Below are 25470 nucleotides of genomic sequence, written 5' to 3'. Positions count from 1 at the left end.
ACGTGATGCTGATGCTGTGTGTGTTTAGGTGATGCGAGGTTACTTTCCTTCCATCTTGGCCCTGGCTCAGAGTCTGCTGCGTTCCCCTGACCCTTGTGTGGTGCCCATCGGTGGACACATGTACAGACTCTCATTCACTGCCTTTGACTCCTACTGCCAGCAGGTCTGTGCGTGTGTGTATAAATGATGTCTTTATGCATGTGTGCTGGCTAAAATATGCTTCACTTGTGCTCATTTCCATTGTCAAGCGTTTTCAGTTCTTGTTCTCTGTGTGTGTGTGTTCAGTAGTATCTTGTGGTTCTTTCTGTGTTTTCTATTAGGAGGTGGTGGGCTCCCTGGTGACCCACGTTTGCAGTGGAGTGGGTGGCGAGGTGGACGTGGCTCTGGAGCTGCTGTGTGGGCTGGTGACAGAGAAACCCTCTGAGATGGCCCTCTACGCCATCTTTGTCAAGGTGAGGATTCAACTGTCCCCCAAGACATGTTTCCAACTGATCACAAGCCATCTATCTATTCTGTATTTGACTGAGAATTGTTCTCAGCAGGGTCGGTGTTACTAACCTCTCCCTGGTGTGTGTGTGTGTGTGTGTGTGTGTGTTTGTGTGTGTGTGTGTGTGTCTGAAGGGTATCCTGGACTACATGGACAACCTGACTCCCCAGCAGATCCGCAGGCTCTTCCACCTGCTCAGTGGCCTGGCCTTCGGACAGCAGCAGCAGGGCACACACATCCAGGTGAGGGTCACTGTGGGTCGATCAAGGATATAATAGGCCTATTTAATTTCTATGGGAGCAGCACTGACGACAGTACTGTGAAACAACCACACCACAGAGATGGTAGGTAATGTGGTGCCATGTTTTTATCTGTACATGATTTTCTCTATCTTTCTCCCTGTGTCATTCCTTATGCCACATATCCACATCTGCTTCCTCTGTCTCTGTTCTCAGGATGACATGCACATAGTGGTCCGTAAGCAGCTCTCCAGCACCGTGCCCAAGTACAAGCGCATTGGCATCATCGGTGCTGTCATGGTGGTGGGCAGCATGGGGGCCTGCAGGTAGGAACTGCTGCCTTCTCACATCCACTCTGCACTTACCAGACTTAATCCTGTTAGCTCCTGGTGGAAAAAAGAGCCCCAACGGTGCCTCTCATTTTTCCACTCAGTGGGGAGACTTATTGTGCCTCAGTATCCATTTTGTAAATTCTGAGTCTTATTCTTATCTCTCTCTAGGCCCAAAGTGGAGGATTCTCAAGGTGGCACGTTGCCCAAGGAGACATTCAGACAGGTGAGTGGTATAGGCAGGACCACTGTCTGTACAGTCTGAATGAAGGGCTGATGCACTTTCCTGGTGCTGGGAGAATGCCTGTAAGTGGATGGTGTGTGCTACTCTATATGCATAAGTGTGTGCTGACCTATCTGTGTAGGTGACGGCCCTGCTGGAGCTGGTACGGTCGTGCAGTGAAAGCTCTCCGGAAGCTGCTGCTCTCTACTATGATGAACTAGCCAACCTGGTCCTCACCTGCACTCTGGACCCTCTGGTGCAGGTCTGCCTCTCACATAAACACTCAAGACACACTTTATAGCTCTTTAATGGTCCTCTTTCAACGATACTTCACCTTTTTTCTAAACCAAATGGACCCTTTTTATTGTAGATGTTATGACAACACTGGGACACTGCCATATTTAAAAGGGTAGCTATTTACCCTGCCACTGTGCATCTGGTGTGTTCACGCAGGCCTGGATAGGGAAGAGTGTGCTGGAGGACTTCCAGGAAGACTTTGTGGTGGATCTGGGACCAGATATAACTGGGTGAGTGGTGCACTACTGCCCAGGGACTGGGTGGCGGTAATATAGGTCAACTATATACGGCTGGCAGCAAGTCATTACGGAACTCTACTTATGTCTTTACGTTTCAAGAAACGCATCAATGTGTATTTTGTAAATAGTGTGTTATGTAGGCAGTTTACCTGACCATGTAACCGGGTCCCAGTATTAACCTACCTTCGGCTCTTCCTCCCCTTGTATGTCCTAGGTCCTTCCCCTTCCCCGCCTGTTTGATGTACAACCTGGATGATGAAGAGAGTCAGGGAGGCATTGCCATCAACCTGCTGCAACTACTGTCTGATGACCTCCAACACAAGGGGGAGCTGTGGAGCAAGACTGGGAACAACAAGACCCAGAGGTCAGACACTACATTGGCTACAGTTTTGATTATCTAATGTAAAACAATGCAGAATGTCCATACTGAGTTGAATCGTGATGTGATTATGGATAAAGCAATAGTGTTATTGAATGTTTTGAAGTGGAGCATCTTAATAGTGTATTTCTCTCTGTTATGTGTGGTACTGTAGGCGAGTGTCTCCTCTGTGCCTGTCTCCGTTCTTCCGGCTGCTCAGGCTGTGTGAGGAGCAGCAGCACCAGGGAGACCTGGAGGAGATAGATGCCCTACTGGGTGAGGAGGAATCCTGGGTTTTGTCTGCTGGAGCAGGGACACGCATGAACTGGTTTTCACTGGGCCGAAAAGTCTACTGAACTATGTCCAAGTACTCAAAAAGAAAAGAGGACCAAGGCACTCTTCATATAATTAATTAAAATGCATTTTTTTTGTATGGCATGTTCAATGGAAATAAAGTTTTAAAAGCTTTGTTTCCATTGAACATGCCATATAAATAAAGGCATTTTAGTTCATTATATGAAGAGTGCCTTGGTCCTCCTTTCTTTTTGATGACCAATTTACCCCTTTTACCAAAGAGCACCTTCTGTTTACCAAAATCTACTATTGTGTGCCTTAGCAGTGCTTCTCTTACTCCTCTTTTTTTCTGTATGTACAAGTACTTTTTGAACATGAGAACACTTCAGGCACTGTAGATCATGTATGGCTACACGGCAGCAGACGCATTGTGTTTCAACACGGCCTGCTGGGAGTGTATGAGATCTGCTCTGGTTCTTGCGGTTCTGATGGGAGTCTGTGTGGGTGTCTGTCTGCAGGCTGCCCTCTGATCCTGACTGACATGGATGTGGTGGAGAAGTCAGAGAGCCTGTCCAAGCCTGAGAGAGAGTTCCTCTGTTGCCTGCTCTTCCACACCATCAACTGGTTTAGAGAGGTTACTACAACTCTGTCTTAGACAAGAGAATTCTGGTCTATAGCAAGACACGTATATTTGCTGTGGAGTCCATATGATTTCTTTGTGTTGTATATGCCAATGTGAGTTTATTTTTGTGCACAGACCTTTAGAGAGTGTGTGTGTGTGTGTGTGTGTGTGTGTGTGTGTGTGTGTGTGTGTGTGTGTGTGTGTGTGTGTGTGTGTGTGTGTGTGTGTGTGTGTGTGTGTGTGTGTGTGTGTACAGGTTGTGAATGCATTCTGCAGTCAGAAAGACCCTGAGATGAAGATGAAGGTGGTGACTCGTCTTCAGAACATCACCTACCTCCAGACTCTATTGGAGAGGACTTTGGCAGGTGCTATTCTGCACATGCATTTTATCAACACGTTTCTGATCAAAATGTTTCAATCTTACATGCTTTAGAAAATGTGAAAATTCCATGGACTGTTAATTTGACAATCCCTGTTTTTTTGTTTCCATTCATTTGACCATTCCTGCTTTTGTGTTTCAGCAACCCCTGGCTATGCTCCTCCTCTAGCCAACTTTGATGGGGAGAGTACAGAGGGAGTTCCATTGTCTAGCTCCTCTGCTGCTCCAAAGAAGGGAAAGAAAGGTAAGCAAATCTAAAAGGGACATACCTTACTCTGTATACTGACCAGGGAAAATATCAATTTAAAAAGAAAAAACATTTACAACTTTTTCCTGAGATGAGATTCAACACTTATTGTGGTGGTTGTCTTGCAGAGGGTACTGGTAAGAAGAGGAAAGCCCCTGCTAAGAACTCGTCAGCAGACAGCTCTCAGCTGGAGGAGGGCACGGAGGCAGAGGAGACCCAGCAGGTGGACACACAGAGACCTCTGACCTCTCACCTACGTCACATTATGTGACTCTTAATGTACTCTCTTTACCAGGGAATTAAATGAGATTTTTTTGGTGTTCCTTCTACCCCTGCAGGACCATGCAGAGAAGGAGAAGGTTCAGGAGGCCACCAGGCCTGGGGTCAGTCTGGTTTCCTACCGGCCCTTCTTCAGAGAGCTGGACATGGAGGTGCTCAGTGTGCTGCAGTGTGGCCTGCTCTCCCGCTCTCTGCTGGACAGTGAGCTTCACAGCAAGGTAGGACACCACCCAGTCCAGAGCCTGGACACATCTAATTCCATTTAAACTCTGTCAATTTAATGAGTTGAATTGAAATGAAATTACTGAATTGAACAATGATAATAAAGGTGTTAGGCAATTTTCTCTGACTTGACTCCGTTAACGCCAAATTGGCCCCAACCGTTTACCCTATATGTGTCTCATACACATTCAAATAAAGCCAGGGACACTAGTTAGAATCCCTCCAATGTTTCCATGTGCTGTAAAGAGATGCTGTGGTCCTGTGCAGGTGCGTGAGGAGGTGCAGCTGGGCCCAGCAGAGTTAGTCTTCCTGCTGGAGGATATGTGGCGCAAACTGGAGTTCAGTCTGACTGCTGCCCCTGCCAAGAGAGTCCCCTTCTTCAAGGTAGGACACACACACACACACACACACTGTGTGAGTTGTGTGAGTCATAACATAAGCTTCTCTTTCATTTTCCACATTGTCTCCTGGCTGCAGGGAAAAACAGACAAGAGCGTGGGTTTCTCCCACCTGCAGCAGAAGAGCCCTAAGGACATCGCCGCCTGCTGTGTCCAGCTGCTGCCCACCCTCTGCACCCACCTGGAGAACTGCCACAATCACTTCCAGGTATACATTTATTTTGCCTGGCACACATTTAGCTCATTGTTTGTAGTGTCCCTCTTTGTGACACTTTCCTGCTGTGTGCAGACTCTTCTGCCTGAGAACCAGGGGGTGGTGGACGCCTCGGGCCTGGATGTGCGAGAGCATCAACTGCTGTCCTCAGCCTATCAGCTCCTCCTACAGGTTCTACACACCACCTTCAGCTGGTCAGTCACACCTCGACACCACCTGCACACTCCTGCCTTTCAGGACAGTATCATCACAGCGCCTCACCTTCAACAAAATGACAATTACTCAGGGTTTGGCAACTGTGGTCCTGGAGAGGTTGGTGTTGTTTTGTTCCAGCCCGGTTCTTACATACAGTGCATTCGGAAACACCTATTCACTTTTTACAAATTTTGTTACATTACAGCATTATTCCAACATTGATTAAATAGTTTTTTCCCCTCATCAATCTACAAACAATACCCCATAATGACAAAGCAAAAACATTTATTTTATTTTTTCAAATTCATTAAGAAAAAACTGATCACAAGTATTTGGACCTTTTACTCAATACTTGTTGAAGCATCTTTGGCAGCGATTACAGCATTGCGTCTTCTTGGGTATGACGCTACAAGCTTGGCACACCTGTATTTGGGGAGTTTCTCCCATTCTTCTCTGCAGATCCTCTCAAGCGCTGTTGGATGGGGAGCATCACTGCACAGCTATTTTCAGGGCTCTCCAGAGATGTTCGATTGGGTTCAAGTCAGGGCTCTTGCTGGGCCACTCAAGGACATTCAGAGACATGTCCCGAAGCCACTCCTGCGTTGTCTTGGCTGTGTGCTTAGGGTTGTTGTCCTGTTGGAAGGTGAACCTTCGCCCCAGTCAGATCTTGAGCGCTCTGGAACAGGTTTTCATCAAGGATCTTTCTGTACTTTTCTCCGTTCATCTTTCCCTTGATCCTGACTAGTCTCCTAACATCCCTACAGCATGATGCTGCCACCACCATGCTTCACCATAGGGATGGTGCCAGGTTTCCTCCAGACATAACGCTTGTCATTCAGGACAAAGAGTTCAATCTTGGTTTCATCAGACCAGAAAATCTTGTTTCTCATGGTCTGAGAGTCCTTTAGGTGCCTTTTGGCAAACTCCAAGCGGGCTGTCATGTCCCTTTTACTGAGGAGTGGCTTCCATCTGGCCACGCTACCATAAAGGCATGAGTGGTGGAGTGCTGCAGAGATGGTTGTCCTTCTGGAAGGTTCTCCCCCGGAGCTCTGTCAGAGTGACCATCGAGTTCTTAGTCACCTGACTAAGGCCCTTCTCCCCCGATTGCTCAGTTTGCCTGGGCGGCCGGCTCTAGGAAGAGTCTTGGTGGTTCCAAACTTCTTCCATTTACGAATGTTGGAGGCCACTGTGTTCTTTTGGGACCTTCAATGCAGCAGACATTTTTTGGTACCCTTCCCCAGATCTGTGCCTCGACACAATCCTGTCTCGGAGTTCCATGGACAATTCCTTCGACCTCATGGCTTGGTTTTTGCTCTGACATGCACTGTCAACTGTGGGACCTAATATAGACAGGTGTGTGTGTGTGCCTTTTCAAATCATGTCCAATCAATTGAATTTACCACAGGTGGACTCCAATCAAGTTGTAGAAACATCTCAAGGATGATCAATGGAAACAGGATGCACCTGAGCTCAATTTCGAGTATCATAGCAAAGGCTTTGAATATTTATGTACAGTGAGGGGGGAAAAGTATTTGATCCCCTGCTGATTTTTGCAGAGGGGTCAAATACTTATTTCCCTCATTAAAATGCAAATAAATTGATAACATTTTTGACATGTGTTTTTCAGGATTTTTTTGTTGTTATTCTGTCTCACTGTTCAAATAAACCTACCATTAAAATTATAGACTGATCATTTCTTTGTCAGTGGGCAAATGTACAAAATCAGCAGGGGATCAAATACTTTTTTCCCTCACTGTACCGTTGAAGTCGGAAGTTTACATACACCTTAGCCAAATACATTTAAACTCAGTTTTCACAATTCCTGACATTTTAATCCTAGCAAAAAATAGTCTTAAAAAAAGACCTGTCTTAGGTCCGTTAGGATAACCACTTTATTTTAAGAATGTGAAATGTCAGAATAATAGTAGAGAGAATTATTCATTTCAGCTTTTCTTTCATCACATTCCCAGTGGACATTCCCAGTGGGTCAGAAGTTTACATACACTCAATTAGTATTTGGTAGCTTTATCTTTAAATTGTTTAACTTGGTTCAAATGTTTCGGGTAGCATTCCACAAGCTTCCCACAATAACTTGGGTGAATTTTGTCCCATTTCCAGCATCTTCACAAGGTCCTTTGCTGTTGTTCTGGGATTGATTTGCACTTTTCGCACCAAAGCACGTTCATCTCTAGGAGACAGAACACGTCTCCTTCCTGAGCGGTATGATGTCTCTGTGGTCCCATGGTGTTTATACTTGCGTACTATTGTTTGTACAGATGAATGTGGTTCCTTCAGGCGTTTGGAAAGTGCTCCCAAGGATGAACCAGACTTGTGGAGGTCTATACTTTTTTTCCTGAGGTCTTGGCTGATTTCTTTAGATTTTCCCATGATGTCAAGCAAAGAGGCACTGAGTTTGAAGGTAGGCCTTGAAATACATCCACAGGTACACCTCCAATTGACTCAAATGATGTCAATTAGCCTATTAGAAGCTTCTAAAGCCATGACATAATTTTCTGGAATTTTATTGTGTGTAGATTGATGAGGATAAAAATTGTTTTTTTAATCAATTTCAGAATAAGGCTGTAAAGTAACAAAATGTGGATAAAGTGTAGGGATCTGAATACTTTCCGAATGTACTTTACCTGATTCAACATTTGGGAATCAGGCGTGTTAGTGGGCTGCAACAACACCTGCACACACTGTCTCTCCAGGACAGGTTTTTCCAACTCTATGGATCTGGTCGCTGTAGCCTATGGTCCTGTCAGTTGTATCAGTAGTTCTTGTGAATCACACTAGTCTCTGTTTGTCAGGTCTGGTTTCTCCCAGCCAGAGCACCGTGGCCTGCTGAAGAAGACTCTGGGAGTGTTGGCTGGCCGCTTGAAAGAGGGAGGGCCTGAACTGACCATGGACCAGCTCATCAAGTGAGTGGAGAAACATTCCCTGTCAGATCAGTCAGGTGTGCGTGCGTGCGTGCACAGTATGGTATAACTGTTCTCCCCTGTCTCTGGTCTCCAGACACAGCTTTGAGTACCTGCTGAACTTCCACAGCACGGTTCCTAGCCTCAGCATAGCTCTGTGTCTGTCCCAGCTGCTTAGCACTGTGGCTGATAGAGGAGGGCACCAGGCTACATACAGGGAGCAGACTGGTGAGACACACACACACACACACACACACACACACACACACACTATCTTTTTCTATAGGATTGATGCAACTGTAAAATTGACTTTATCAGGATCAATTCTATGACAATCCAGTGAATTCTGAAGATTTATTGATGTTCTGTAAAGTGGCATTTTCAATGAGGATCAGTTCAGCATAGAACGGTCTCTCCCTCTAGCAACCCTAGCCCGGCGGTTCCTGTGCCAGGAGTGGGGGACTACCAGCGGAGACCGAGAGAAAGGACCCAAACACAACGAGACTCTCCAAACTCTCCTCAGGTGTGTCTCACAAGGATTCACTGATCATGTAGAGCAGATTAATAAATTAAAGGGATACTTTGGGATTTGGCAATGAGGGCCTTTACTTCCCCAGAGTAAGATTAACTCGTGGATACCATTTTTATGTCTGCGTGCAATTGAGTGGAAGTTGCTAACTAGCGCTAGCGCAATTGCTAACTGACTTCGTGATTGTGCTAGTTAACATTGGCTTACAAAACTACCTCTAACTTCCTTAGTACTGGACACCGAGTCATAAAGCTGGTATCCACGAGTTTGTCTCACTCTGGGGAAGTAGATACATCCCTTTTAAGTATCCCTTTAAGGTGGCCATGCCATGTCAGTATACCACAAACACTGGAAAGGGTCATTTACTCTATAGGGGAGTCCCAACAGTCTTGTAACCTAATTTATTGCAGCTCTTCTACTGCTATTGTAAGGTGAAAGATAATATTCATGGTGTTCATGATGTTTTAGTTCCTTCCTCTCCTCTACACTCCCCTTCTCTGTAGTATTTACCTGGAGCACACTGATGATGTTCTGAAGGCGGTGGAGGAGATAGCTGGAGAGGGCATCCCTGAGCTCCTCAACTCGGCCAAAGGTGCCAGCTCTAGAACTTGGCCCACTCTCAACAGGTAGATGCTGGTACATATGTGTGTATTACTATCACTATCTCTCCTGACCTCTACATACAAGTGCCCTGTTTGCCTTTGTTCCCCTCTTTTTTTTCCCTCTCTTGTCCCTCTCTCTCTTTAGGCTGACGTTCCTGGTGTTCTATAAGGGAATGATGGGAGTGCTGGAGAAGGCTGTGAGGAAGATTCCCCCTGGCAGAAACAGCGACAGCACTGAGGTACACAGTTACCCAACAGGATGCACATTCACAGACAAAAACAGAGGAACTGCCAGTGGAGCAAGGTGGTGCTAGCAGCCATCGTGCAGTGACTATGATACACATTCAGCAAGCATTTGTGTGTGATTTTTTTATATAGGGACATTATTAACCTTTTGCTGTGTCCAGGTGACGAGTGAGAAGCTGCTGACATGGAACCTGGCTGTCAGAGACTTCCACATCCTGGTCAACCTGGTTAAGGTACTGAGTATGTTTACACTGGGAGCTAGTCATGAATGGGTTAAGCCTTATTCAAACACATGATGTGTCTAATATGTGTTATGATTGTTCAATTCACTTTGGAAGATGCATGGCTGGAAACAGCGTTTAGATGACTATGCCCACACTAAATGACAATAGGGCCGGGACGATACAAGTATTGGAATATTTTTTTCCATGACACAAATGAAACCACGAAGCAGATCAAATCTTTGGTCCTGCTGTATGTAACATGTTGTGTGCTGTAGCTTGGACAATAAATACATGTGACTCTGGATGACAATATAATGTTTGTTTCCAACATTAGGGCTGTTTTCCTAAATCTGCACCGTGGTTTGTTTCCTTGCCTAGATACTAACGAGTATCGCGGGACTGGTATTGTCCCAGCCCTAAATGACAAGCATGTCAACATGTTTTCTGCCTCTCCAACACACACTCTGGATGGAGGGAGATTAAGACATCTGTCATGCTCTGCTGGCTCCATGTGCCCAGTGTGTACATGTGCAGGGGAGTGTGTGTACGCGTGTGCAGGGCTGTGTGCATGTGAACTGGCTGGCTGGGTTTGGGTGTTGAGAAGCTATATGTAATGTGTGTAATCTAATGTCTCCATCTTCCCTCGTCAGGTGTTTGACAACAGACCAGTGCTCAATGTGTGCCTGAAGGTGAGTCTCAGCACCTTGGCATTTCCTCTGCCTGCCATATTGTCAGACACATTCCATAACTAATGATATTATATTAATTGTCTTTTTATGTTGTTATTGTTGCTAGTATGGCCGTCTTTTCCTGGAGTCTTTCCTGAAGCTGGGAATGCCATTGTTGGATTTCAGTTTTAAAAAGCACAAGGTATAAGCCAAAAGACTGAGGGAAAAATACTAAAGAGAATGGTTTATTTCAAATTAAATAAGGAAACATTACATGGTGTCAATAGCAGCTCATGTTGAATTATTTGACTCAATTTATAGTAGTCATAAATACTAGAGCCCTGCACGGGCATGAATTTCAATCCCGAGCCCTACCCATGCCCGCGTCGTTCAGGTCCTACCCTACCCAGGCCCGATTGCTTTTGCCAAATTAAAGGCCCTGCCCAAAATCAGAAATAACTTCCTCCATTAGTAAATCCATTGGCTGTTCCTCTCTGTCACTCGCTCCCTACGCGCTGTTCACTCTGCACGTGCTCAGCTCATGGCAGCTCTGAATCTGTGAGTAACCATAGCAGCGGCTCCATTTGGGAATCTGCTCACTGAAGAGACATGAGATACAGCGGGGTGAAAAAAAGTATTTGATCCCCTGCTGATTTTGTACGTTTGCCCACTTACAAAGAAATGATCAGTCTGTAATTTTAATGGTAGGTTTATTTGAACAGTGAGAGACAGAATAACAACAAAAAAATCCAGAAAAACGCATGTCAAAAATGTTATAAAATGATTTGCATTTTAATGAGGGAAATAAGTATTTAACCCCTCTGCAAAACATGACTTAGTACTTGGTGGCAAAACCCTTGTTGGCAATCAGAGGTCAGACGTTTCTTGTTGTTGGCCACCAGGTTTGCACACATCTCAGGAGGGATTTTGTCCCACTCCTCTTTGCAGATCTTCTCCAAGTCATTAAGGTTTCGATGGCTGACGTTTGGCAACTCGAACCTTCAGCTCCCTCCACAGATTTTCTATGGGATTATGGTCTGGAGACTGGCTAGGCCACTCCAGAACCTTAATGTGCTTCTTCTTGAGCCACTCCTTTGTTGCCTAGGCCGTGTGTTTTGGGTCATTGTCAAGCTGGAATACCCATCCGCGACCCATTTTCAATGCCCTGGCTGAGGGAAGGAGGTTCTCACCCAAGATTTGATAGTACATGGCCCCGTCCATCGTCCCTTTGATGCGGTGAAGTTGTCCTGTCCCCTTAGCAGAAAAACACCCCCAAAGCATAATGTTTCCACCTACATGTTTGACGGTGGAGATGGTGTTCTTGGGGTCATAGGCAGCATTCCTCCTCCTCCAAACACAGCGAGTTGAGTTGATGTCAAAGATCCCCTGCTGATTGTCTCATCTGACCACAACACTTTCACCAGTTGTCCTCTGAGTCATTCAGATGTTCATTGGCAAACTTCAGACGGGCATGTATATGTATTCTTGAGCAGGGGGACCTTGCGGGCGCTGCAGGATTTCAGTTCTTCACGGCATAGTGTGTTACCAAATGTTTTCTTGGTGACTATGGTCCCAGCTGCCTTGAGATCATTGACAACATCCTCCCGTGTAGTTCTGGGCTGATTCCTCACCGTTCTCATGATCATTGCAACTCCACGAGGTGAGATCTTGCATGGAGCCCCAGGCCGAGGGAGATTGACAGTTCTTTTGTGTTTCTTCCATTTGCGAATAATCGCACCAAATGTTGTCACCTTCTCACCAAGCTGCTTGGCGATGGTCTTGTAGCCCATTCCAGCCTTGTGTAGGTCTACAATCTTGTCTTCTGACATCCTTGGAGAGCTCTTTGGTCTAGTCCATGGTGGAGAGTTTGGAATCTGATTGATTGATTGCTTCTGTGGACAGGTGTCTTTTTATGGGTAACAAGCTGCGGTTAGGAGCACTCCCTTTAAGAGTGTGCTCCTAATCTCAGCTCGTTATCTGTATAAAAGACACCTGGGAGCCAGAAATCTTTCTGATTGAGAGGGGGCCAAATACTTATTTCCCTCATTAAAATGCAAATCAATTTATAACATTTCTGACATGTGTTTTTCTGGATTTTTTTGTTGTTATTCTGTCTCACTGTTCAAATAAACCTACCATTAAAATTATAGACTGATCCATTTTTTACATTTTAGTTATTTAGCAGACGCTCTTATCCAGAGCGACTTACAGTAGTGAATGCATACATTTCATGCATTATTTTTTTTGTTGTACTGGCCCCCCGTGGGAATCGAACCCACAACCCTGGCGTTGCACACACCATGCTGGCGTTGCAAACACCATGCTCTACCAACTGAGCCACAGGGAAGGCCACAGGGATCCTTTCTTTGTCAGTGGGCAAACGTACAAAATCAGCAGGGGATCAAATACTTTTTCCTCCACTGTAGCTGTTAGCTACTTTTCATCACTCTCAACTCAAGGAACATTATTTTCTGTGAAATAATCTCTCGTGTTATTTTTGACAAGGTTGAAGCACTTATGACACCATGTTATGATCTTTGTCAGATATGATTGTACTACGCAGCAGAGCACGAGTAAATGGCTCAGCTTCAAAATGTTTGTGGTCAATTTAGTGATACCCGAGCCCTGTCCGTACCCTAGTTATTGATGAAGAAAACAGGCCCTTACTCCAACGTATAATGTCGGGTAGCAGAGCTCTAATAAATACATAATCCAACAGAAATCCATCAACACAATAAATCTACAACTTTAAATAATCAGTCCTGCGGTTGTTCAGTGTAGTTTGGTGTGACTGTTTGTGTGTGTCCGCTCTGTCTCAGGAGGATGTCCAGAGCCTGCTGAAGACCTTCCAGCTCAGCACCAGGCAGCTCCACCACATGTGTGGACACTCCAAGGTACAACCCAGCCTCCAACACTGCTCCTGTCCTCGCCACAGAAACCTGTGTGATTGACGCTAGCCAACAAATGAAGACAGAATTGCATCCATTTTGAGATTCCATGTATATATATATATATGTGTGTGAAGTCTTGATTATGAGGATGTGTGTGACATGAAAAGGCATGTTTTGTCATACTATTTGTGTGTGGCGACCTGTGGTGTTGTTTCCCAGATCCGCCAGGACACCACCTTGACCAACCATGTGCCAGCCTTGAAGAAGAGCCTGGAGCAGTTTGTGTACAGAGTGAAGGCCATGCTCACCCTCAACCACTGTCAGGAGGCCTTCTGGCTGGGTAACCTCAAGAACAGAGACCTCAAGGTACTGGATGGGCCACTGGCTGCTGCACTGAGAGGGGTCTTACCGTGTGTGTGTGTGTGTGTGTGTGTGTGTGTGTGTGTGTGTGTGTGTGTGTGTGTGTGTGTGTCGTGTGTGTGTGTGTGTGTGTGTGTGTGTGTGTGTGTGTGTGTGTGTGTGTCAAGGGTGAAATTGTGGTATAGATATTGTGGGGGACAAATTGTAGACGGGGGTCCTCCCCTGTAATATTTTTTTTTACACTTTAAAACAGTGAAAGGATAAGTAATTAATGAAGTTATTTCAAGGGAAATATTAAGACACAAAAGATGAAGAGTGAGTTTTATTATAGTTGCTTACCTTATGTTTAAATATAGTAATTGAGTGTGAACATACCATGGACAAAGACTCCCGAGTTTGGTTCCAGACCGTATTCTCTCAGCATCCACTCTGTCATTCTGAAAGTTTTCCTTCCAATGAAAGAAGCGCAGACGACTTGGTACTGTTTTGGTGTGTTCGTTTTAGCCTGCCAGCGGTCCAGGGTCAGCGCCAGCGGCGTTTTCATCTTGTTAAACTTGATCGAGCAGCCCCAAAATTATTCCAGACAATGTGGAAAACCAGAACGAACGCACCATCTTTTCTTCTTCAATCTGAGCTAGATGGACAGTGCTCTCACCCAATGAGAATGGAGGCCAATCCTCTGACTGGCCAATCCTCTGACTGAAATTAGTGGGGAAGGGGCGCGAATAGACTGTGGCTGTCTATGGGCTGAGTGGAGTAGAGGCAGCACCTACGTTTTGATATGGGGCAGAGAGAAAATGTGCAGTTTTATGCTATTCTATACATTTTGTCATGAGTCTAATAGAATTTTGCAGTTTTAAAGCTAATTTCCTGCAATTACACATTTTGCCATGGGGAAGAGAGAAAAATGTACTGTTTTATAGCTCATCTAAGGCTATTCTTCACATTTTGCCATGTTCCTTTGTGTTGCAGGGTGAAGAGATCCTCACTCAGCACTCACAGGGCAGTGATGAGGAGGAGGAGGAGGAGGCAGGCTCCCCGCTTCCTCAGGAGCAGTCAGAGGATGAGGTACAGGCCATAATTGACTTTTAAAGCTACTGTATTGAGTTAAATTATTTTAGCAATTACATTTATCTTTGTGTTTCAATCAAAGAAGTATCAATGTTCTAAATTCCCATTAAAAAAGAGACGAAAGCTGTTTTTTAACCTTTAATTTTCTGCAAGCTTTCTGTCTATTGCAATCCCAAGAATAGGTAGATTTGTAGAGGATCCTCATCAAATTTTATTTGTCACATGCGCCAAATAAAACAGGTGTAGACCTTACCGTGAAATGCTTGCTTACAAACCCTTAACCAACAATGCAGTTCAAGAAATGGAGTTAAGGAAATATTTACTAAGTAAAAAGTAACACAATAACGAGGCTATATACAGGGGGTACAGGTACCGAGTCAATGTGCAGGGGTACAGGTTAGTCAAGGTAATTTGTACATGTAGGTAGGAGTAAAGTGACTATGCATCCTTATGTAACGTTGAGGTTTACAGGCAGCTGATAGGGAAATGGGAAGCTGTGTGTGGAACACTGGGCTGTTAAGATTAAATTGTATTGTTTCTGTTCCTGGTTAATTATTACTGGCAAGATCTAGGAAACAACAGTGAGGCACGTTCAGGAGCACTGAGCCCTGCTGTTAGTTGGGAGATTTGCTGTACAGCAGTGTTTCCCAAGTCCAGTCCTCGAGTACCCCCAACACTTAAAAAAAAAAATATATACATTTTTTCTTTCTTTTTAGCCCCAGACAAACTCAACTCATTGATTCGTAGACCAGTTGAGTCAGGTGTGCTAGTACAAGGCTACAACAATAAAGTGTGCTTTTGGGGGTAGGACTGGATTTGGTTAACACTGTTGTACAGTAACCCTTTAAAACACTGCTCTGTTTGTTTATCACACAGAGGTACTTCCCTAGCTTAATCTGCTTGCAAAGGGAGATGTTTTCCAGCCCAAAGCCCTGCTGTGGCAGAATCACCAGAGATTTAGAATTTTTACTGTTTCTTTTAGGCCCATGAAAGCGACTCCGATGGGAAGAAGAAAGGCAACCGGAAGGCAGAGGGGGACGATGATGAAATCACAGATGACTCGGATGATTAGGACAACGTGGAGGAATACTGTCATCTCTGTGACCTCCTGGTGTCAACAGACTCTAACCTTGCATAACCCATATCCCTTTGCCCCCTCAGATAGGAATAGGTCAGGGAGGACAAAGAAGGGATTCCTAGTGCCTTACTGCCATTGAGAAAATAGACTATTAGGGGATTACTGGGGAAGGAGGGGTCACTATGTTAGTGAATGTTATAAATGCTGCAAACAGCATTAGGGAGTGCTGAACTGATTCAGACACTAAGGTTTGAGACTGAGATAATGTATGTTATAAAATTCTGATGTTGCAGAAAGCTGTTGAGTGATGTTTGATTTACCTTTTAAGATACACTGAGTGTAAAAAAAACATGAACAACTTCCTAATATTAAGTTGCATATATGTTTGAATTGTCAAACTGATCTTCATTGGGAAGGCAGATAAAGCGTTTTTATCTAAAGCAATCACTTTTGGATGGGAAAACAAAGAATCCTACTCATTACTCCGCGTGCTTAATATACATTACTTTAGTTTTTTGCTTTTTCATGCCTGGAGACAGCGGGTTCCAAAATGAATCCGATACATTTTTCACCCTGTACTAACTAAGCCTACCTGTGTGCCCAGGTCAGCTTAATCGAATCCCCTCAATGTTTGTAAACATGAGAGTGCCTTAGCATTTTTGACAGGAAAAAAAGTTGACATACTAACATTTTGTTTATGAACTGGGTCCCTAGATGCTGGATCAACTGATACAGTGTGATTTACTGTATCATTCAAATACAAGTAATGAACAAGTTAGTCTTGTTTCCAGTCTGACAAGCTTGATTGATTGCGTGAAACGGTAGTAAGTAATGTACCCAGCTCCTTGTTCAGGGGACATACACCGTTTCCACACCATAGAGTGCAAGAGGATGCGGTGGTAATTTATCGAGCTATTTAAAAAGAAAATCACCTGGAATAGCCAACAAGGCAATTGCTAGTGTACAAATAATTTACACAATAATGCACAAATGTAATGTAATTGTTTTTATGATTAAAGCTAAACAAAATGTCGCGCTTTATCAAAAAGGGACACCCCTTCATACGAGCCTAGATGGTTTATCCGGGAAGCATGTTGTGTTTAGGGAAATTAACGTTGACTTGTTTAGCTATTCGGCCAGCATCGCGGGACCGCAATTACCTTCACTTATCACCAAAAATCTTACAAACGCAAACAAGTTATTTTTACATCACAAGCAATTCATATGCATTTTATTTAATAATATCGTGAATAACTGATTCATGACGTTTCGGTTTGTAGACCGTCCGCAAACTCGTGCTTCCCAAGCAAGGAGGCTCTTTACACTTCATAGGGTTTGACATTGTCAGAACGGAACGTTTCACTGGGAAAGGGTTGAGTTGCATCAGTGGGAGCAGCGTTAGTGGTGACAATGTCTGACTCTATTATTTTAGCTCTGATAGTGTTTCTTATATTGTGTTTGATTGTAACAGTGGTGGCAGCTATTGTGTACTCTGGGCTGTTCACTGAGGTTAATATCAAGACAGGGTCGCCTCCTATCAAAAACGTTACCATTGCTTACAAACTTCACAAGGGACCTTATAAAGACTGTGGTGCTGCCTTCACCGAGGCTGTCAGCATTGGGCCAAAGCTCAATACCATCCGTGTGTCCTACGATGACTCCACAGAGGTAAGACACCTGAACTGCATGCTGACGTGTGAGAGAATAATCAAACTGTCTTCACTTTCAGATGTATTTCTCAGCTCTTTTCAAAGGAACAAAGCTTGAATCAAGAGAGCAGAATGGAATTCTGATTTGGGAGCATGAATAAAGTCAGCTGTCCAATGCCACGTTGCACAGCTGATGATTTCCCCCCTTCTGTGGTTCCAGTTTACTTTGGCATTAGTATGCAACTGACTAAAACATGGCAACCAGACCGTATGGGCAAATCCTCCCAGGAGTCAGATGAAAAAACAGAATTTATGCCATTATGCTAAATATAGTCTAGTACTAAACCTGACTGCAGTATGAATGCATTTCTGTTCACTCTCTTATAGAGCTTGAGGGTAATTTATTCTGACACATTGGCTGTGAGAAGAAACTGGCTTGAGTGTAGTAACTAGTCCAGGCCAGTGTCTGTTTTAGTGACTTTACACAGCAATAGTTTGTGGAGTGTCCTTGGTCATGTCCTTGTTTCTCTTTTCAGTATACCTGTCCTGTACTGTAAAGCACCACCTATAAATAGATCACCATTCAGCTGTGTGTTTCTCATTCCTTCACTCCTCCCATAAGGTCAGGTGTTTAGTTAAAAAGATGTGGTAGCCACACAACAGCTGCCTATTAGAGCTAGATGTTTACTGAAATCTCAACTAATGATACCCAGGCTGGGTTGCCAATGGGATGGTCTGGATACACTCGTGACCCAGTGGTAATAGGAGCAGATGGCTACAGATGCAAAAGATTGATACCGATGCAAAAGGTTGATAAGTTTGATGTGAAATTCCTGCAAGACAACCCTGTACCTGAGATGCACACGGCCCAGTGTAGGCATATAATTAGTGTGTTTGGGTGGTTTTGTTGCATATATTGTGGTTTGGGAATTGCTTTGTGCTGCTGGTGTAGCAGAGAGAGAAATTGTTTGGATAGGATAGTGATATTGTGTTTTGTCAGCCGCTGACGTTTGAGTGTTGGGCATTCCCATGACCACGTGGGAATGCCCAGCAACACGTGAAGTTCATAGGAGCATGTCAAATTGGGTGTCAAAATGAAAGATGAGTATATCTTTGAGAAATTAAAGTATACAGTGAGTATCATAAGTAGCCTATTCAACCTCCTTGGATTTTCCACATTTTGTTGCGTTACAAAGTGAGATTTGAAATGAATTTTATTATTGTACAGTGGCAATAAAAAAAAAAGTATGTGAACCCTTTGGAATGACCTGGATTACTGCATACATTTGATCTGATCTTCATCTACGTCATGTTAGCAACTTATGCTATTCTTCAATAACACAAACACCAAAGGAAATCAGGTGGAGGAAAATGGGTTTATTCAAAGAGGACCTATCATACGGGGAGGTAGATGGTCATTCTCCCCTGTCCTCAGTGATGCTTTCCAGTGGTTCTCAACTGTGGTTTGCTCCACAGAACAAAGGGTCAGCGTGTAGTTTTATAACCCAGCCCTAGCCTGTGGTTGACCAATTAGAATTCCTTGCAATAAAACTAGCCAATAGCCAAATAACAAGTATCCTATTTCAGAAGACATATTCCTCCCATGTCTCTGAAACATTGATCAATATGACCCAATTACAGAAAGAAAAAAAACTTTCCATTGATCGTTAGTTCTAGTCCTCTTGACCTCCCCTCCCTTCAACATATTCTTACAGTCACAACAATAGACAAACACAGTGTGCTTAAACTAATAACACACAAATTATTGTATTTTTCTTGTCTATATTGAATACATCATTTAAACATTCACAGTGTAGGATGGAAAAAGTATGTGAACCCCTGGGATAATGACTTTTCCAAAAGCTAATTGGAGTCAGGAGTCAACTAACCTGGAGTCGAATCAATGAGACGAGATTGGAGATTTTGGTTAGAGCTGCCCTGCCCTATAAAAAACACTCACAAAATTTGAGTTTGCTATTCACAAGCAGCATTGCCTGATGTGAACCATGCCTAGAACAAAAGAGATCTCAGAAGACCTACAATTAAGAATTGTTGTCCTGCATAAAGCTGGAAAGGATTACAAAAGTATCTCTGTAAGTCAGTCCATAGTAGAGTTGCAAAGGGTCGGAAACTTTCCGGTAAATTTCCAGAAAGTTAGCTTATAACAGTGAACCTTTTTTGTGGGATACACATAAGGCAATTCTAGGTCTTGTGGCATATTTGGGTTAAACTATCCTCAATTCAATGGAATTGCAACCCTCTGCATGCACAGTGCATTCTTCCATCACATGTGCATTGCACTCTTCCATCACATGTACAGCTGATTCTCAAGAGCTTGAACACTAATAAGATGCTGTTGAGGCCACATTACTGGCCACATTACTACACTGTCTGAGCCAAGGACTACATGCTTTCTGGTAAGTTTTGATTACAATACTGGGTGGGGTGAATATATTTTATGACATACATGATTTTTTTCTGTTATTTAGTAAATAGTAGCCTTCAGCAAAGTGTGTTTAAATAATTTCTAACTTGTTAACAATTTCTGCTAGTTAGTTTTTGCAACCATGTGGGTTTTAGCTCGCTTGAGCCTGCTAACTAGAATGTTAATTCACCTGTTTCCATACATGTTTCATTTTAAAACCATTTATCTTACAACTGATTTGTTTAATCTAACTGCTTAACTATGTATCTTTACATAAAATTGTATTATTCATTTTTTTGTTACTAATTTTTCAAAAATCTTTACAGGAAAGTGTCAACGGGCACTATCTGATGTGTGGAGACATTTCACTGCAGCTAATGTAGAAGGAAAAGCTGTGTACATTTGCAAATACTGTGCCAAATCATATGTGAAGAATGCAACAAAGATGCAGAATCATCTGGCCAAGTGCATAAAGTTCCCTCAGCGCTCACAACAAGCAGCCTGCTGACAAAAGTCCCTCTACTTCTATTCGAGGTGAAAATTATGAATCAGACACCTTATCTATAGCAACAGCTCATGGTCCTCGTAAAATCAAAGTTTTTTTTTTACTCAATGGAGGAACGTAGTCAGAGAAATGCTGATGAATATCTTACTCGAGCTGTGTATGCATCTGGTTCACCTCTGATGCTCACAGGCAATGTGTCTTGGAAGAGATTTCTGAATGTTATTTGCCCAGCATACATCCCTCCAACCAGACATGATTCTACTCATTTGCTGGATGCAGAGTTCAACAGAGTTCAAGTGAAGGTCAAGGAAATCATAGAGAAAGCAGACTATTGCAATCATCTCTGATGGGTGGTCGAATGTTGGTGGGCAAGGAATAATTAACTACATCATCTTCACCCCTCAACCAGTATTCTACAAGAGCACAGACAAAAGGGAAAATGGACACACCGGTCTCTACATTGCAGATGAGCTGAAAGCAGTCATCAATCGCCTTTTGACCGTAGAAGGTATTTGCACTGGTTACAGGTAATGCTGCAAACCTGAAGGCTGCTTAGTCTAAAGTGGAGGAGTCTTACCCTCACATCACACCCATTGGCTGTGCTGCTCATGCATTGAATCTGCTCCTCAAGGACATCATGACACTGAAAACAATGGATACACTCTACAAGAGAGCCACAGAAATGGTTAGGTATGTGAAGGGTCATCAAGTTATAGCAGCAATCTACCTCACCAAGCAAAGTGAGAAGAATAAGAGCACCACATTGAAGCTGCCCAGCAACACCCGTTGGGGTGGTGTTGTCGTCATGTTTGACAGTCTCCTGGAGGGGAAGGAGTCTCTCCAAGAAATGGCCATATCACAGTCTGCCGATATGGACAGCCCCATCAAGAGGATCCTCCTGGATGATGTATTTTGGGAGAGAGTGGTAAGCAGCCTGAAACTCCTGAAACCTATAGCAGTAGCCGTTGTATGGATTGAGGGAGACAATGCCATCCTGTCTGATGTTCAGACTCTGCTTGCAGATGTAAGAGAAGATATCTGTACTGCCCTGCCCACTTCACTGTTGCTCCAAGCAGAGGAAACTGCAGTTCTGAAATGCATCAAAAAGCGTGAAGACTTCTGCCTGAAGCCCATACATGCCACAGCGTACATGTTCGACTCCAAATATGCTGGCAAGAGCATCCTGTCTGGTGCAGAGATCAACAAGGCCTATGCTGTCATCACAACCATGTCTCGCCACCTTGGTCTGGATGAGGACAAGGTTCTTGGCAGTCTGGCAAAGTACACTTCCAAGCAAGGGCTTTGGGATGAAGATACAATATGGCAGTCGTGCCAACATATCTCATCAGCCACCTGGGGGAAGGGACTTTGTGGATCTGAGGCTCTTTCTCCTGTTGCCTCAATCTTCCAAATCCCACTAACATCAGCTGCCTCAGAGCGCAACTGGTCCTTCTTTGGGAACACACACACCAAAGCATGCAACAGGCTGACCAATACAAGGGTTGAAAAATTGGTGGCCATCTGGGAAAATTTGAGGCTTTCTGAGCCTGACAACGAGCCATCCTCAACAAGATTGGAAAGTGACAGTGAAGATGAGGCCTCAGGGTCTGATGTTCAAGAGATGGACATTGAGGAGGTCCAGGGAGAAGACATGGAAGCCTGAGAGGAAGACAACCCAAACTTTTTACATCATTTTACAGATGTATGTTCAAAATGTTTTTTTGAGATGCGATGGATCATTGGGGATCATTCAATATTCCCTTTTGTTGTTCAGTTTAATCATCCCTTGTGACGATTCAACTCATTTAATTAAAGTTCAATTCGTAACTAAATCGTTTTTTTTTCTATTGGAATGATTTAATCATTTGCAATTATGTCTACTTATGATAAGGCAAAAGGTTTATGTTTCTGTCTCCATATGATATAGTAAATACACTGCTCCAAAAAATAAAGGGAACACTTAAACAACACAATGTAACTCCAAGTCAATCACACTTCTGTGAAATCAAACTGTCCACTTAGGAAGCAACACTGATTGACAATAAATTGCACATGCTGTTGTGCAAATGGAATAGACAACAGGTGGAAATTATAGGAAATTAGCAAGACACCCCCAATAAAGGAGTGGTTCTGCAGGTGGGGACCACAGACCACTTCTCAGTTCCTATGCTTCCTGGCTGATGTTTTGGTCACTTTTGAATGCTGGCGGTGCTTTCACTCTAGTGGTAGCATGAGACGGAGTCTACAACCCACACAAATGGCTCAGGTAGTGCAGCTCATCCAGGATGGCACATCAATGCGAGCTGTGGCAAGAAGGTTTGCTGTGTCTGTCAGCGTAGTGTCCAGAGCATGGAGGCGCTACCAGGAGACAGGCCAGTACATCAGGAGATGTGGAGGAGGCCGTAGGAGGGCAACAACCCGGCAGCAGGACCGCTACCTCCGCCTTTGTGCAAGGAGGAGCAGGAGAAGCACTGCCAGAGCCCTGCAAAATGACCTCTAGCAGGCCACAAATGTGCATGTGTTTGCTCAAACGGTCAGAAACAGACTCCATGAGGGTGGTATGAGGGCCCGACGTCCACAGGTGGGGGTTGTGCTTACAGCCCAACACCGTGCAGGACGTTTGGCATTTGCCAGAGAACACCAAGATTGGCAAATTCGCCACTGGCGCCCTGTGCTCTTCACAGATGCAAGCAGGTTCACACTGAGCACGTGACAGACGTGACAGAGTCTGGAGACGCCGTGGAGAATGTTCTGCTGCCTGCAACATCCTCCAGCATGACCGGTTTGGCGGTGGGTCAGTCATGGTGTGGGGTGGCATTTCTTTGGGGGGCCGCACAGCCCTCGCATGTGCTCGCCAGAGGTAGCTTGACTGCCATTAGGTACCGAGATGAGATCCTCAGACCCCTTGTGAGACCATATGCTGTTGCGGTTGGCCCTGGGTTCCTCCTAATGCAAGACAATGCTAGACCTCATGTGGCTGGAGTGTGTCAGCAGTTCCTGCAAGAGGAAGGCATTGATGCGATGGACTGGCACGCCCGTTCCCCAGACCTGAATCCAATTGAGCACATCTGGGACATCATGTCTCGCTCCATCCACCAACGCCACGTTGCACCACAGACTGTCCAGGAGTTGGCGGATGCTTTAGTCCAGGTCTGGGAGGAAATCCCTCAGGAGACCATCCGCCACCTCATCAGGAGCATGCCCAGGCGTTGTAGGGAGGTAATACAGGCACGTGAAGGCCACACATACTACTGAGCCTCATTTTGACTTGTTTTAAGGACATTACATCAAAGTTGGATCAGCCTGTAGTGTGTTTTTCCACTTTAATTTTGAGTGTGACTCCAAATCCAGACCTCCATGTGTTGATAAATTGGATTTCCATTGATTATTTTTGTGTGATTTTATTGTCAGCACATTGAACTATGTAAAGAAAAAAGTATTTAATAAGATTTATTTTTTTCATTCAGATCTAGGATGTGTTGTTTATGTGTTCCCTTTATTTTTTTGGGCAGTATATTTCCAATGCAAAAAACATCTACATTTAAATGGTATTAATATTAATTCCCATGGAAAGTTTCCACTTCTGAACATTCCCCAAAATGTGGATCCCTAGTCCACGGTAAGACAAATTGTCTATAAATCGAGAAATTTCAGCACTGTTGCTACTCTCCCTAGGAGTCGCCGTCCTGCAAAGATGACTGCAAGAGCACAGCGCAGAATGCTCAATGAGGTTAAGAAGAATCCTAGAGTGTCAGCTAAAGACTTACAGAAATCTCTGGAAGATGCTAACATCTTTGTTGACGAGTCTACAATACGTAAAACACTAAACAGGAAGGGTGTTCAGTGGAGGACACCATGGAAGAAGTCACTACTGTCCCCCCCCAAAATATTGCTATATGTCTGAAGTTTGCAAAAGAGCACCTGGATGTTCTACAGCGCAACTGACAAAATATTATGTATACAGATGAAATTACAGTTTAGTTTTTTGGAAGGAACACACAACACTATGTGTGGAGAAAAAAAAGGCACAGCACACCAACATCAAAACATCATCCCAACTGTAAACTATGGTGGAGGGAGCATCATGGTTTGGTGCCGCTTTGGTGCCTCAGGGCCTGGACAGCTTGCTATCATTTGACGGGAAAATGAATCCCCAAGTTTATCAAGACATTTTGCAGGAGAATGTAAGCCTGTCTGCCAAATGAAGCGCAACAGGACAGCAACCCAAAAGTAAATCAACAACAGAATGGCTTGAACAGAAGAAAATACGCATTCTGGTGTGGCCCAGTCAATCCTGACCTCAACCTGATATGAGATGCTGTGGCATGAGCTCGAGAGCGTTTCAAGACATCCCAAGAATATTGAGAAACTGAAACAGTTTTGTAAAGAGGAATGGTCAAATTCCTCCTGATTGGTCAAATTCCTTCCTCCGTTGTGCAGGTCTGATCTGCAACTACAGAAAATGTTGGGTTGACATACTTTTCCAACCTGCACTGTGAATGTTTACACGGTGTGTTCAATAAAGACATGAAAAATTATAATTGTTATTAGTTTAAGCTGACTGTGTTTGTCTGTTGTGACGTAGATGGAGATCAGATCAAATTTTATGACCAATTTATGCCGAAATCCAGGTAATTCTAAAGGGTTCACATACTTTTTCTTTCCACTGTACATTTTTTGTTGTTCATCTACGCAAAACACTGTCAAAGTGGAAGAAAAATAACACATACCTTTGTTAGATAAGCATTCACCCACCTAAGTCAGTACATGTTAGAAACACTTTTGGCAGCGATTACCGCTGTGAGTCTCCTTGGGTAAGTCTCTATAAGAGCTTTGCACACCTGGATTGTTCAATATTTGCTTTAAAAAAATATATTTTCAAAATTCTTCAAGCTCTGTCCAGGTGTTGGGGATCATGGCTAGACATATCAAGTCTTGCCAAAGATTTTCAAGCAGATTTATGTCAAAACTAACTTGGCCACTCAGAAACATTCACTGTCTTCTCGGTAAGCAACACCAGTGTAAATTTGGCCTTGTGTTGTAGGTTTTTGTCTTGTTGAAATTTGAATTCCTCTCCCAGTATCTGGTGTAAAGCAGACTGAAGTTTTCCTCTAGGATTTTGCCTGTGCTTAGCTCCATCCTGTTTTTTTTTTATCCTGAAAAACTCCCCAGTCCTTACCGATGTCACGCATACCCATAACATGATGCAGCCACTAAGGCTGGAAATTGCCAGGACCTCACAATATGATATAATCACAATACTTACAGTTGAAGTCGGAAGT

At 43.9% G+C, this 25470-nt stretch overlaps 2 protein-coding genes across 3 annotated transcripts in view; both read left to right on the top strand.

Moving 5' to 3' along the window:
* The window catches only part of fancd2 (FA complementation group D2), a 29013-nt gene extending 13108 nt beyond the window's left edge, over nt 1–15905 (top strand). For both annotated transcript variants that reach the window (XM_014132846.3, XM_014132847.3), the window contains exons 16-44: nt 29–163; nt 321–452; nt 622–729; nt 943–1052; nt 1227–1281; nt 1421–1540; nt 1732–1805; nt 2029–2178; nt 2348–2448; nt 2985–3100; nt 3345–3453; nt 3610–3711; nt 3843–3937; nt 4053–4211; nt 4483–4599; nt 4693–4821; nt 4903–5021; nt 7833–7943; nt 8038–8168; nt 8364–8463; nt 8973–9095; nt 9217–9310; nt 9479–9550; nt 10192–10230; nt 10337–10411; nt 13029–13103; nt 13320–13466; nt 14433–14528; nt 15514–15905. In XM_014132846.3, coding sequence (XP_013988321.3) covers nt 29–163; nt 321–452; nt 622–729; nt 943–1052; nt 1227–1281; nt 1421–1540; nt 1732–1805; nt 2029–2178; nt 2348–2448; nt 2985–3100; nt 3345–3453; nt 3610–3711; nt 3843–3937; nt 4053–4211; nt 4483–4599; nt 4693–4821; nt 4903–5021; nt 7833–7943; nt 8038–8168; nt 8364–8463; nt 8973–9095; nt 9217–9310; nt 9479–9550; nt 10192–10230; nt 10337–10411; nt 13029–13103; nt 13320–13466; nt 14433–14528; nt 15514–15603 — 3084 coding nt within the window. In that variant the 3' untranslated portion in view covers nt 15604–15905. The remainder of the gene's footprint in view (nt 1–28; nt 164–320; nt 453–621; nt 730–942; nt 1053–1226; nt 1282–1420; nt 1541–1731; nt 1806–2028; nt 2179–2347; nt 2449–2984; nt 3101–3344; nt 3454–3609; nt 3712–3842; nt 3938–4052; nt 4212–4482; nt 4600–4692; nt 4822–4902; nt 5022–7832; nt 7944–8037; nt 8169–8363; nt 8464–8972; nt 9096–9216; nt 9311–9478; nt 9551–10191; nt 10231–10336; nt 10412–13028; nt 13104–13319; nt 13467–14432; nt 14529–15513) is intronic.
* A 793-nt stretch (nt 15906–16698) lies between these two features.
* Nucleotides 16699–25470, top strand: part of LOC106565575 (testis-expressed protein 264) — a 202897-nt gene continuing 194125 nt past the window's right edge. Inside the window, exon 1 of the mRNA XM_014132849.3 lies at nt 16699–17277. Within this exon, the coding sequence (XP_013988324.3) occupies nt 17020–17277 (258 nt within the window). The 5' untranslated portion in view covers nt 16699–17019. The remainder of the gene's footprint in view (nt 17278–25470) is intronic.

This window comes from Salmo salar, chromosome 12, assembly GCF_965601325.2.
Source record: "Salmo salar chromosome 12, fSalSal1, whole genome shotgun sequence".
NCBI classification, from domain to species: Eukaryota; Metazoa; Chordata; class Actinopteri; order Salmoniformes; family Salmonidae; genus Salmo; species Salmo salar.
This window is presented reverse-complemented; position numbering and strand designations above follow the sequence as displayed.